This window comes from Monodelphis domestica, chromosome 8, assembly GCF_027887165.1.
Source record: "Monodelphis domestica isolate mMonDom1 chromosome 8, mMonDom1.pri, whole genome shotgun sequence".
In the NCBI taxonomy this organism is placed as follows: Eukaryota; Metazoa; Chordata; class Mammalia; order Didelphimorphia; family Didelphidae; genus Monodelphis; species Monodelphis domestica.
Window position 1 is genome coordinate 167,013,349 of NC_077234.1, and position 14,596 is coordinate 167,027,944.

The following is a 14,596-nucleotide window of genomic DNA, read 5'->3' on the forward strand; positions in this document are numbered from 1 at the left end:
TCTAGTCAAGTCACTTAATCTCTCTGTGCCTCAGTTTCTTCATATGTAAAATGAGAAAGTTAAACCCAATGGCTTCTAAGGTCTTTCCTAGCTTTGAGTTAAGATACTTCCATGCAACATTTTTATCTTTAAAATTTTTGAAATTATCTTTACTTTCTAAAAGACTGGACCTTTTAATTCTCACTCAGAATGGAAATGCAGACATCGTTCATAGGCTAGTCCCATTCTGATGGGCGCAGGAGCTTTGACCTGCTTGGGTAACCTGGTGGCAACCCCACTCCTGGGTCCTCAACTGAGGATACCTGATTGGCTTAGCTCACTCCACCGGCTTTATTGAGTCTCCTCCAAGCAGGGACTAAAGGTCTGGCTTTTTTCTTTTTTTAGAAAAATCCTGTTCAAGCCTCCCCTCCACGAAATCTTCTCTGATTAGCTTCTTCTGTCTCTGCTCCATACAGGAGCTTTTGCACTCTATATTTGTATGCAGTTACAATTAATTATGTATTATTTTGTTACCCCAATGGTATATGTTTATATTTAGTTTTCCTAATTTGTTCTATGTCCTAATTCCTATGAGCAATGTGGGGCAGGATACTTTGAACAGCAATATGGTATATGGGAGGTAGTACAGTGGACAATGCTGGACCTAGAGTTAAGAAGACTTGCCTCTCATATGGCTTCTTACATTTACTATCTCTGTGACCCTAGGCAAGTCACCTAGCCTCAGTTTACCCAACTACAAAAGAACAAGATCAGACTTGATAGCCTCTAAAAGATCCCTTATGGCTCTAAATCTCTATTTGACAATGGAGGATTTTACACTGAGAGCACCATGGTAGTCTCTTCACACAGCTTTAATATCCCTAAGTCGACTTTACTTGTTTTATTGACCATTTCACTTGGGAAAATAAAGCCTCTGTTTTGTTTTGTTTTTGTTTTTTAAGCAGAGAATATAGCAATCTCAGTTAATTGGCATTTTCTTCAAAACTGTATGTTATTTCACTCCAAATTTTGACAATTGATATTGATAATGATTCCTCTAGAGACCTAGAAGATTTAGAAATGTTTCTGAATCAGTAAAGCAAGTCTGATAATTTTCAACACACCTTTTGTGTTACATGTAGTTAAATGTGTTCTAACATTTAATGTATTTCTTAATTTTAAAATAATTTATTAATTGTCTGATAAAGACATCCTAGTCTGGGTAAGTGATTTCCTCAATATTCAACAGACCCCAAAACTTGTCAGGCAAATCTATAAATAGAATTTCATTAGCTCATCATTCAGCTCCTCCCTTGAATATCCCTAGAAATCTCTAATTGGTAAATAGCTAATTAAGAGGTTTTTTTTTTAAAAACTAAACTATCCACCCTGCCAGGAACTATAAGTGATGAATCTCACATAGGCAGGGAGAGAAATCCATGTTTGATTTTCTTATAATCAAAGGACAAAGAAAATGCAAAAAAGGAGACTCTTTGACCCCAGAAACCAGAAATAGAACTACATAGTCATTCTTTCTAATATACAGGAATTTACTGGGCTTTTCTAATCCAGGGCCCTGATGTAGGAATTAAAACAATATAAGAAAAGTAAATTCTCACAATAAAAATATATGTGACTCCTCGCTCAACTGAAATGTCTGATTAACAAGAAAATCTTATTCTATAGTACTGTTAAGAAAACTCAGGGACAGATGGCTTTTGCAATATTCTCGTCACTTAACTCCCATTCCTCCCAAAGTAAGTCTTTATAGCATGTAGAAAAAACTAAATTCCTTTGTCTGGAATGGAGTTCAAGGTCCCCTACAAAATGGCAACAACTTTAATTCTCCAACTTAATCTCCCATTCCTCCTCTTAATTCTCCAACTTAATCTTCCATTCTTCCTCTTGTATATTTTTTGTTCTTCATTCTGAATCTTTCTGACATTCATGGTTTTGATCATGCCAACCAATACCTAGAATGCCATCATAGCTCTTGTTTTACTGATGGAAGTTTTATCTATCCTTCAAAATCTAACTCTTCCATTAATCCTCCTACTTCTACCCATACAGGATCAATCCACTCTTTCTTTTGCTCTCACATTATCTTTTAATTTCACTTACAGACTTAACACACACCAGTTTGTATCAGATTGTCTATGTACCCATCTTCTTGGGAAAGGGGCCATATCTTCTTTTAAAAACAACTTCTTTTAAAAACAACAACAACAACAACTTTAGAATAATCCTTGCCTTCTGTCTTAGAATCAGTACTGTGTATTGGTTCCAGGGCAGAAGAGTGGTAAGGGCTAGGCAATGGGGGTTAAGAACTTGCCCAGGGTCACAGAGCTAAGAAGTGTTTGAGGCCCATTTGAACCCAGAACCTCCCCTCTCTAGATGTGCCTTTTTCTCCCAAGTCACCCAGCTGCTCCCCTACCCTGGTATTCTTAATCTTTGTGCCATAGGTATGTAGGCATCACTCAGAACTTAGCAAAGTACCTTTCCACAGAATCCATTTAGTAAATATTTAATGATGCTATGAATAACATGTACCTCTTCTTCTGGCACATATATGTCTGCTAGGAATTAATCAATCAACCAATCAATATTTAAATGCCAACTACGGTCACAGGGGATACAGAGACTAAAACAAAGTAGTGTGCCTTTATGGAGCTTAATTCCACTGGGGGAAATAACACTAAAGTAAATTCAAACTATATTTAAAATCAGGATAGAGCCTCAGTCTATAATTTTGTTGATAGAAGGAAATCTTGTATGCAGGAACTCACTCCACCAATGCACATCTGCTATTTGTATTCTTAGACTTGCCTAGAGAACTAAGAGGCCAAGGGCCTTCCTCAGGGACAAACAGACACACAGAGAGAGAATTACAAGTCAGATTGCTCCTGGTTTGGAAGCTGTCTCTTGATTTACTATGTAATTTTCCTTTTATAAATTTTACTTTCAAAGAGATGGCATTTGAATTGAGCTTTGAAGGAAAGTTAGAATTTTCTAAGGCTGATTTTCCAACTTTACAAGAGATGGATTCTCATGTGAGAAGAAGAAAGGAAGTTTGTCCATTTAGTTGGAGCTTAGAGAACAAGATGGGAAACAATACACAGATAAAAGGAAGGCTAGAGCTAGATTGATCTTGCATTTAAATGCCACTTCAAAGAGTTTGTATTTTAACCTAGAGGCAAGAAGTTACCACTGGAGCTTTTTGCATGGTGGAAGGAGTAACATGGTAGAAGGAGCCACCAGAAATATGCTTGAGGAACAGGAACGTGACTTCAACAACTGTGTAGAATATGGTGTGGAGAGAGTTGACACTCAAAGGAAGGAGTTCAAGCCAGGAAACTATGATAGTAACAATACTGCAGGTGAGAGACAACGAAGGCCTGAATTAGGGTGGCATCCATATGTATGGAGAGGAAACAAGAAATGTAAAAGAAACTATAGGAATAGCATCAATAAGAACTTGCCTCCAAACAGGGTTCTATTTCAGAATGACAGCTGCCATCTATTTATATAAACTTTCTAGAGAAGGAGATCATCAAAATTTGCTTAATAACATATTCCAAGCACTATAATAATTAAATGTAAAAATCCTAGTTTAAGAATAAAAATAAAGATTGAAAACATGAAAGGAACTGAAAGACTGAGTGCAGACTGAAACATATTTTTTTCATATTTTTCTTACTATTTTTTCACAACATGACTAATGTGGAAATATATTTTGTAATTTCATATGTATAATGAGTATCATATTTCTTGCTTTCTTAAGGGGGAGGTATAGAAGGAAGGAGAGAATTTGGAATTAAAAACAAAATCTTTTAAAAAAAGAAACTGAATGATTGTGAAGGGCAATGAAGTGGGAGTTTGAAAGAAGGATGGGTTTGGTAGAAAGATCGTGAATTCTTGTTTGGACATATTGATACATAGATAGGTATTATTGGTTTCTCTGTTAAAATGTCTTCTTGGAAGTTGCTGATGTATGAAAGAGAATAGGGCTGAATAAACAGATCTGTTAATTGTCACAGAGACGATAATTGAACCCAAAGGAACTAATGAAGTTGCCAAAAAAGAGAACAGAGCAAAAGAAGACAAGAGTGCCTAGAATTGAACATTTATGATTTGGGAATGGGACTTGGATGCTGATCCAGTAAATATGACTGAGATGGAGTAAACAGATAGATATGAGAACCAAGAGAGGAGTCTCATGAAAATCAAAAGAGAGGGAACATCCAGGATGAGAGGATGGTTAACAATATTAATGCTGCTTAGAGGTCAAGCAAGATGAAGACTGAATTAATTGCAATTGACAACCCCATTTTTAAAAAAAATAAAAAGTGATGTTTTATTACATTTTTGTTAGACACTTGGTGCAAACCCAAAATGTCCCAGTATTTGATTTAGTTGAAAATTTGGAGAGAACAATTTCAGTTAAATAATGAGGCCATAAACCTGATTGTAAGGGACTGCAAAGTGAATGAGAGCAGAAGTGGAAACAATGAATGTAGAATATAGTTTTCCAGAACTTTGGCTGAAAAAGAGAAGTGAGGCATAGGCCAGTAGCTGGGTGGAGGGGAGATAGTAGGACAAAATGAGGATTTTAAGGATGGAATCACCTTGCCTTATTTGCAGGCAGCAAGAAATAAAAACCCTATAAAGATGAGAGAAGGGTTGATTGTGGAGCAGAAGATGAGAGGACATGGGATCTAAGACACAGGGACAGGACAGGGATTGCCATTGGCAAAGAATAGAGTTATTTCATGATCAGAGACTAAAAGAAGAGAGAATATAGCCTAATGCAAGGGATATTGAGATGTAGAATTGGGGAGAAGAGTAAGCTCAATGTGAATGGGCTCCATTTTCCCCAGAAAAGTATGAGGTAAGGTGGCCTTCTGTTGAGATGAAGGGAAGAACGGAGTGAGAAGCTCAAGAAAAGACAAGGTGGAATAGCTGTTGTCGTGAATTTCATAGCATCTATTAAGAAAGCATAAAAGGATTGCTTTATGGCAATGAAAGCCCATTTAAGATTTAGATAGTCTTAATTTTTAGTGGACACAATCAAGCATAATTTTCTCCATTACTGTTCAAAAACAAGTCAGAAAGAATAGAGAATATAAAAAATGAAGAAGTCAAGTTATCTAATATGTATTTGATGAAAGCCATACCCATCATGAAGTCATAGTTCCAGGAATCATCTGTTAAGCATGCAGGGTCTAGAAAAATAAGGACGTAAGCTTGCAGTGGAAGAACGAGTGCTTAGATAATGCTCCTGCAATGTGTTCTCATGAGATGTTGTTCAAGTGGAAGGCAGGTCACCCTAGCTAATCAGAACCATTATGAAGGTTGCCTTTGTCACTGGTGATCTGATTCCAACCATTTGACTCAGCCTGGCTTGGAGATATTATTATAGTAGGAAATTCTCTGTTGTTTCACAGTTGAGAATCTCACAGGATTATCTTGCCTCAGGAATTCCCTTCCTTCAATGCTCAAATCCATACTTTTTTTTTTAAAGAACATTTTTATTATATGGGAGTTTCTTCAGAAGTTCCCATTTAGGAATTGACCTCAGAGAAGGATGTCTTTTAGCTTTCTATTCCTGGGAGAGTGGATATAGATCACAATAGTCTGTCTGTGGGGACTGAAAAGGACAAAATAAATAAAAACAAAGCTTGTCAAGATTATTAGGGGTGTTAGTCACTGACGAGGAATGGTCTCAGATTAGGATAAGCTAGAGGGCCCTCTTGTGAGAGTGTATGTCTCCTTGTCTCTACAATTCAGCAGTGATAAGTTGCACTTCTCCCCGTTATTTCATCAACAGATAAGATTCTGCCTCATGCGTAGATATTGCCTTGCTAAGTTAATTTTATTTACTTTGGTGGACAGAGCTCTGGCCTTAGAACCAGAATGACAAGACAAGGTTCATATCCTGCCTGTGACAAACAGAGGTTTTGTAAGCTTGAGCAAATCACTTAAACTTTCCACGTTCTTATCATCTCTTTGAGACTTTAAGATGCAGAGAAGGTGCCAGTCTGCAATGGAAGGACTTTCCTCATCTAAGAGTTCTAAATACTAATGACGCCACAAGTTCAGTCCCTATCCTTTCAGGTTTGCAAAACACTTTCTTCATATTAATCCTTTAAGGTGCATAATTTGGGTAATATCAACCCCATTGTACTAGGTTCTACAAGGCTCATCAACTTACCTAAGGTCATACAGCTAGCAGGTACCTAAAGTGGGATTTGAACCTGAGTCTTTTGATTCCAAAATCAACACTCACTTCACCATATGTTCTTATGCTTCATAAAATTCTTATCAATTTATTTATTCATTTATTCATTCATTCTAGCTTTGTTGTTTTTCAATTTTTATAATCTTATATGACAATATAGAATTAATCTGATTGATGATTTATCCTATACAAAGTATGCCAAAAAATTGGGAATTAGCTTTCACACCTCTGTAAATTAGGAAGCCAGACTAAAATCAGCCAACTTTCCCCTGAGAGGGAACATCCCTCCAGCCCCTTGAATTTTGACTGCACCAATTTGGTCCCTAATAGCACACAATTCATATTTTATGAAAGCAACATTGCGTGCAATCACTGAATTCATCTCTGCTTCGGCATTTTAAGAACTCTTTTTCACCTCCCTTTCAGTTTGAACAATAGGAGATATACTGTCACTTGTCAAGGAACCAAACAATACTCTGCTACCCAAAGTGTAAATTTAGTGAAAATTGTATTTGTAAGTAATGTGGCTGAAAGACAGCAATGAGGCAGTTTGTAAAAGAGTCAGAGAGATTATTTACACTAGTTACATCACTGCTTAATGTGTCCTCAGAGTGTGTGCATAAGAAAATGTCTCCAAGTAAAGGACAAGAAACAACTGTATTATTACCCCTCAGTATTCAAATGAAGAATTCTTACCTTGTTTTCATTGAAATTAGCAATGACTACTCCAACGAAGAGGGTCAGCCCAATCATGCAACCCAGGAATACAAAAACATGAATATAGATCCCATGGATCTGCATAAATGGAAAATATGGTGATTCATCAAAGCAAATGAAAGCAGCTCTTGAAGCATTCAAAGGATTCGACGTGCTTGCTTACCGGCCCCACACGATGAATAATAACATCCCTTACTTCTACCCAGCCTTTCAAGGAGAGAACTTCAAACAATGCCAGCATAGCATTTCCCACATTGTCAAAATTAAAGTTCCGAGGATTGGCCCTGTAAATCAGAGGAGGAATGCACTGTGAAATTCTGATAAGAAACATCCTAGGGCAAGTGGCTGTCATTTCTTTTCAGTTTAGATACTGGAGAGAGGCACATTTGACCCCTGGAAATATTGACTCTGGCATCCTATTTGCTTTATGGAATCAATCAGCTAGATTAAATTAGTCTGGATGGACTGTTTCTTTTAAAATAAAATGAAATGTTAGCTCTCCCTATATTCAAATTCTCCACCCATTGATAACGTGTATCACTTTAAAAACAACTAAAAAACAATCCTGAGGACTTATGAAAAAGAATGCTAGCCCCCTCCAGAGAAACAACTATTGGAGTAGAAATGCAGATGAAAACATGATTTATCACTTGGGTAAATGTAATGGGGTTTTGGTTCTATAAGATTGTTTACATACAAAAATTAATAATGAAGAAATATGTTTTGCATGTTAATACATGTATAACCCACTTTGAATTGCTTGTCAGTTCTGGAACAGGGGAGGGAAGAAGGAAGAGAGATGATATATATCATATAATTTTGGAAAACTTGTGGGGATATTTGTTAATAAAATAAAAAAATTTAAACAAAACAACCAAAAAACTTCCAGCTCAGTTGTCTTTTCCTTTCCTCTCCGAAGCGCAGAAAATATGTGTTCTGAAATGCTACATGAAAGGGAAGCTTTTGGCTTTCTAGTGGTCTTAGTAGTAACAAAAATTCCACACAATTCGACAGCATTTAATTCAAGGCACTGAGGATACTCAGACAAAAACAATGAATAGCTCTTGCCTTCAAAGCACTATGAAGTGATACAGGGCTGTGGTGGAGTCAGCCTGGACCCAGTCCAGCTGACTGTTCAGTTTTCACTTTGATCCTTTACACCCTGGAAATTGGCAAACTAACACAAATCAGGATTTGATTTATTGTTTTGTGGATTGTCTGAACCTAAGAAAGTGATGAAGAAAATATTAATAATGCAGATTAACCTTAAAAGCGATACATCATGACAGAAGTTAAAGAAAAAATATTGAGAAGAGAGAAAACATTAATGTCTCAGAGGATCATGAAAGGCTTCCCATTGGAAGGATGGGCACCTCAGTTAAGCCTTGAAGGAAGCTCAGGATTCTAAGAGGTAGGTAGGAGTCAGGAGAGAGTGAGTGCATTTCAAGTATTCATGATGAAGTCATAGAAGTAGAAAGGAGAATGTAGAGTTTAGAGATTACTAAGCAGGTGAATTTGGTTGAACTAGAGAGTATAAAATTGTGAAATAAGAATGGGAAGGTAGACTGGAACATATTGGTCAAGGTTTGACATGCCAATTCAATTTGACAGGCATCATTAAGAGCCTACTCCATGCTAGGGAACTGTGCTAAGTTCTAGGTGTACGATGATGCCTTTAAAAAACTCACATTGTTTTGGGGAGAGAGATGATATGGACATAGAGGATTAATAGAAATTTGTACAAAATAAATGCAAAATATTTTCAGGGAAACAATAAAACTGAGGGAAATATCTTCTCCAGGATACAGTAGTTGAATTTGGCTTTGAGTAGACATAAGGATGTCAAAAGACTGAAGTGATCAGAGAGAGCATTTCAGATGATGGAAATTGGTCTGTGCAAAGGCATGAGTGTGTAATGTAGAGGAGTTTCTATTTGATCCTAGAGGCAATAGGGAGCCACTGAAAATACTTGAACAAAAAATGACCAGAACCGTGCTAAAGCAGAAAGATAATTTTGTAAGCTGAGTGGAGGATGGTTTGGAGAAGGGAGAAGCTAAAAGCAGGAGTCCCTTGATGGTTATTCCAATGATCCAGTAGAGAGGAGATGAGAGCATGCTCTTGAATGGTGGTCTAATAAGCTGAAAGGGAGAAGATGTGAGACATGCCTTTTGGAAGTAGAATCAGTTGGTTTGCCAACTGATTAGGTTTGGGTGACAATAGCACAATGATGAAGAATTGAAGGTTACTCCCAGGCTTCAAAACTCTGGAATGGAAAGGATGTTGGCATTCTCAACAGAAATAGGGAAGAATCTAGGAGGGGTGGTTTGGTGGGGGAAGGGGCGACAGAAAAAGTTCCAATTTTGAACATATTGAGATCAATATTGAGTTTATATAATATTTTATAAAGTATTTTTTCCTCATAAGTTACATATTACCCCATGTTAGAGATAAGGGAAAAGGGTCTTAAGAGAATTTAGATTTCTTGTCAATAGTAGTAAAGCATAAGAACTGGGACCCACTTCCAGATCTTCTGAAAGAGAAAATCCTATTTGCTTTCAATTATGCCATATTACCTCTAATGGTAATTTAGATGAGAAAGTTTGGCCTTGAAGGTAATTTCATTTAAAAAACTTATTTAGAATATTTTCCCTCCCACTCCAAGAGTGCACAAGCAGTTCCACTGGGTTATATATGCATCATTGTTCAAAACCTATTTCCATGTTATTCATATTTGCAGTAGAGTGATCTTTTAACATCAAACACTAATCATATCCTCATTGAACCACATGATTAATCATGTGTTTTTTTTTCTGCATTTCTACTCCCACAGTTCTTTCTCTTGATGTCGATAGTGATCTTTCTCATAAGTCTCTCAGAATTGTCCTGGGTCATTTTGCTGCTAGTAGAGAAGTCCATTCCATTTGATTGTACCACAGTGTATCAGTCTCTGTATAATTTTCTTCTGATTCTACTCCTTTCACGACATCAATTCCTGGAGGTTGTTCCAGTTCACATGGGATTCCTCTGGTTCATTATTCCTTTCAGCACAATAGTATTCCATCAGAAGATAATTCTGGGGTAGCTAATTAGCACAGTGGATAGAGAGAGCATCAGGCCTGGAGTTGAGAGGACCTGGGTTCAAATTTGATCCCTGATACTTCTTAGCTGTGTGACCCTGGGCAAGTCAATTTAACCCAAATTGTCTAGCCTGTGATGCTTTTCTGTCTTAGAAATAGTATTAAGAGAGATCAAAATGTGTGTGTGTGTGTGTGTGTGTGTATGCATATGTATATATAAATTTGTTTTGCTAAAGTGTAATTCCCATATGTGCTTTAATCTCTTAAATGTTAATAAAAATATAAAATATATACAACTCCGTTCTTAACCAAAATAAAAATAAAAATTTGATCTTAATGATTTCATCATCACGAACACAAAATTATTCCACTTTGTGGAAAGTTAGTGATCACTTTTGGAGTTATTGAGGTTTGACTATTGTCCTTTAAGCTAAGTAGATGGCTTGTTTTTTGTGTTCTAAAAAGCCTTTCATGTTCACTAAAGGCTAATGAGCCATTAGTGAGATAGAAGTGTTCTTAGGGACTACTAAAGTTTACTTGGGTATTTACTCCTGCACTGTATTTCCCAGGCACATTAATTGCTTAAATTAATATTTTCACCATATCAGTGTGTCTAATGGGCAGCTAAATGTTTCAGTGGATATAGAACCAGACCAGGAGTAAAAAATAAATTAACTTCCTGAGTTTTCCTCTGGCCTCAGATATTTACTAGGTGGGTATCCCTGGACAAGTCATTTAATCTTATTTGCCTCAGCTTCCTGATCTGTAAAATGAGCTTGAGAAGGAAATGGCAATGCACTCCAGTATTTTTGCCATGAAAATCCCAAATGTGCTCCTGAAGAGCTGATCACAACTGAAAAATGACTGAATAACCAATGTGTCAAATAGAGGATGGGCTTAGAAATTATGCAATAGGAAGATGAATTGAAAGAACTGAGAATTGTTAGCCTGGAGAAGAAGACTTAAAGGGGACATGAGAGCTCTTTTAAATGTCTGCAAGTCTGTAATGACTTTTATAAGGTAATGATTTCATTGGAAGTCGGCTTTTTATTGCCTTCATCATTGCTTCTTATAATCTTTGCTACTGTTTCTGTTCTTTGCTACTCTTTTCACTTTTCTGCTCATATTTCTCTTTCATGTCAGCTTTTTTCTCATTTATCTACGTCTTCTCTCCTGCTTATTGACTTTGATCTCTAAAAGGCTTCCTTCTGAGAATCATCATTCGCTGATGAGAGCAGACCTTTCTTTTGTTGTCAGCTGATTGACCATCATACTGCATTCCTTTTCACATTTATAGCTTTGGACCTTAGCTTCTTTTTGTTTGTATTAATTCTAGGACCTTAACATTGATTTTATGGTTGTTATGCTGTTCTAGAAAGTTGCATTTACCAGGCAGCCGAGGATATATTTTTATAGTTTATTAATCTTGTCAAAATGGAAGATAATTTTAAAGCAAGATTTTTGGATACTTTTATGTTATATATTTGGCATATAATGATGCATCTATTTAACTATTTCTTTAATTAAAGACCAAGTTAGCCAAATTTAACATATGAAAGAGAGTTAGGTCTGATCAGACCCAGTGAAGCATAGGATAATCTATTTCATTATCTTCCCCCTACTTTTTGCTTTGTGGTTGAATAGTTACACAAAACACTTCTAGTTTTCATCCCTCAAATGCAAAAAATGGGCTGTAGATCTAGTAATAAAAACTAAAAATGAGGATAATTGCTTTATCTTTATCTATGAGAATGATTCTTTTCCATGTAGTGCAATAGTGCCACACAAATTCATATTTGGGGGTTCTGATTTTGAGCTGTGTTTGATGGATGAAAGATGCATACTATGGTAGATTACTCTCAGAATCTTCCCTTTGGGATTTCAATTGAACTGAATATTTTTTTTTTTTTTTGCAGCAGATAGAAGCTGAAAGGATTTTGCAGATGCCAGAGTTTGCTCAAATGACAACTTTTTTTTTTTCCCAGTAGTGTGGCATGGCTCTCAGATCTAATGCTGTATACTCTTTTTACCAGACATTTTCTTTACACAAAATGGTGGGGTTTTTAGAGCTGAATCTGCAATAACAAGCTACTTTCATGATGTATGTGCTTCAGGGAGTTAGGTTACCTTGAAAAAGACACTTTCAGGATAAAAAGAGGACAGTAAATCACACATTAAAAACACAAACCCCCACCACAAAAATCCTACAAAAACTTACAGTTTTAATCAGATAAGATGCTATCTTTGTTCATTTCCTTTCTATTATAACTGGATAAGTTAATGAGGATATATAGCTCTAACTAGAGAGGAAACTTGATAAACAACAAGCACCTTCCTTTATCATATTTTCATTGGTAATACTCTCTATTTGAAAGGACTACTGTGTTATAATATTTCAAAGAAATTAAATAATTAAGTGAAAATGCAATAAATTTCTAAAGCAGAAAAATAAGAAGTCAGGTTGGACATTAGTTTTTGTCTATGTACATATTCCAGTAGGAAATTCACAGAGGATCAAATCACAAAAAGTGGACTTACTCATCTGGCAACATTTAGAAATCCTTGTTGAATTTGCTTTTCAGTTAGGGTAGAAGAAAAGCAAATATTCCCCCCCTTTCCTTGTTGAGGCTCCCCCCTCAAAGACTGCTGTAAGTCTAACACTAAATAAATATTTACATGATACTTTAAATTTTGTTTTTTTTCTGAGGGGGCATCTCCCGAGATATGAGAGAGCTATTCAAAAGAACACATTCAGTTTTCATCTAAAAGTTATTGAAGAAAGAAGATATAACACTTCCTAATGAATAAAATAGTTTATTGTAATCCATAGAGCCTTTGTCTAGCCAAAAATACAATCTCAAGTAAGTTTTTTGATCCTACAACTCTCATAAGAACTGATCTTTGTTGGTTAGCCAACTGAAGATAATTGTAGAAATTTATTTAAGAATGACATTCATTTGACAGAGTTTTCAAAACCAACCCATTAATAAACCTGATAACATACTCAATTATTGGTCAATTGCCACAGACAGAATGTTAAACTTTGCCAAAATTCCAACATTTTGTCATAATGAAAAAATTTTAAAGTAGAGTCAAAATGCCTAATAAAAACTCACATCAAACCTTTTTATTTTCAGATAAACTATGATTCACTTTTACTCAAAGGCAAAGGAAATGTGATTTGCAAAATGAAGGAAAAATTAAAGGAATCTCATTGCATTGCAGAATCTATCAATTTCTTACATCGAAAATTATGCTTCTATTTTAAAATGCTTCAACTTTAAAATATTTTAAAAAAAGTTTAGGACTTAGTATTCTGAACATGTTTAATGCAGTATTAGAGTCTGTGCTAGAATAATGAGTATTAAAAATCCTATCCTAAATAGCTGAGATCTTCAGAGGTACCACTCCTATTTTAGAATGAAGTATTAAAAATGTGGTACTGTTAACTTAATGATCCCTCGAACTCCAGCTATGTACTTTCAAATAGTGTGACATGAAGTACTATTAAATAAAATGGAAAAGGAATGAGCTTACTGGGCATGGGCTAGGTATGCCAGTGTGCCCTGTGGGAAGCATTTCCATTGGTCTTCCTTTGAAGGAAATATTCATCTCAGCATGTGCTAACACAGTCAGCCTATATTCTGTGAAAGACTAGGAATGACCTTTGTTGGATTCTACCTCAATATATTTACTACTTGCTTGCTCCCCTACATACTACATTTAGAATCCCACTGTATGGGTGCATTTTCTTTTGTTTTCTTTAGGATTACTTATAACTCAGGAGCTAACATTTATCTTACTTCTACATGCACCCTTATTATAAATGCTACATCACTTAGATCCTATAGGATAATCTTCCCACAAGAAAATTACTTACCAGACACGGGGTACCCAAAATCCAGGTTTTTTTTCTCCAGGTCTTAGTTTTAAATTTAAGTTTTTGGAAACACTTACATTGATTCTGAATATGCCATTACAATCTTCCTAAAGAAGAACCAAGAAGAAAACCAATTAAAATAGTTTGATTCCCCCAAATGAAGGATATGTCATGAGATATTTTAAATGAAGTTTTAAAGCAGATATTTTTAAAAAAAGAAACATGAGCCATTAAAATGGAAAAACTTAATGGAGGTACAACTCTATAGAGACTACTTCTTAATTCTGTAAACATAACCCTTTGTCATAATTTTTTTTGCTATACATTTTTTATTCATAAAATGGCTTTGATATCACATTTTAGTGATAGTGCGAGAAAATAAATGAATGAATGATTACAGTACCATCTCTCAAAATCAGAAAACAAATAAATTAGCTTGGACAACAACATTTGCCCAATATATATTTATCTTCCAATGAAAAATGGAGAATTAGTGGAGAATAGAAGACTAGAAGGAAGTTCATGGCCAAATGTGCTTACTCTGTGGTCTTGTGTTAATATGTGTGCTTTGCACATTATGTAATTTAACTTATAAGGACTCAAGAAATATGCTCAAGGGAAGGACTGGAGAATCATCTACCAACACAACAAATGTAATATTAACTCAGGAACTAAACTACATCATCATCATCATCATCATCATAA

General features: G+C 35.6%; 1 protein-coding gene across 1 annotated transcript in view; it reads right to left on the reverse strand.

The window, feature by feature from the left end:
- NALCN (sodium leak channel, non-selective) overlaps positions 1 to 14,596 on the reverse strand; it is a 514,200-nt gene that overhangs the window by 32,919 nt on the left and 466,685 nt on the right. Inside the window, exons 28-30 of the mRNA XM_007501336.2 lie at positions 13,892 to 13,998; positions 7,098 to 7,218; positions 6,914 to 7,012 (exon numbers count right to left, since the gene is read on the reverse strand). Of these exons, the coding sequence (XP_007501398.1) occupies positions 6,914 to 7,012; positions 7,098 to 7,218; positions 13,892 to 13,998 (327 nt within the window). The remainder of the gene's footprint in view (positions 1 to 6,913; positions 7,013 to 7,097; positions 7,219 to 13,891; positions 13,999 to 14,596) is intronic.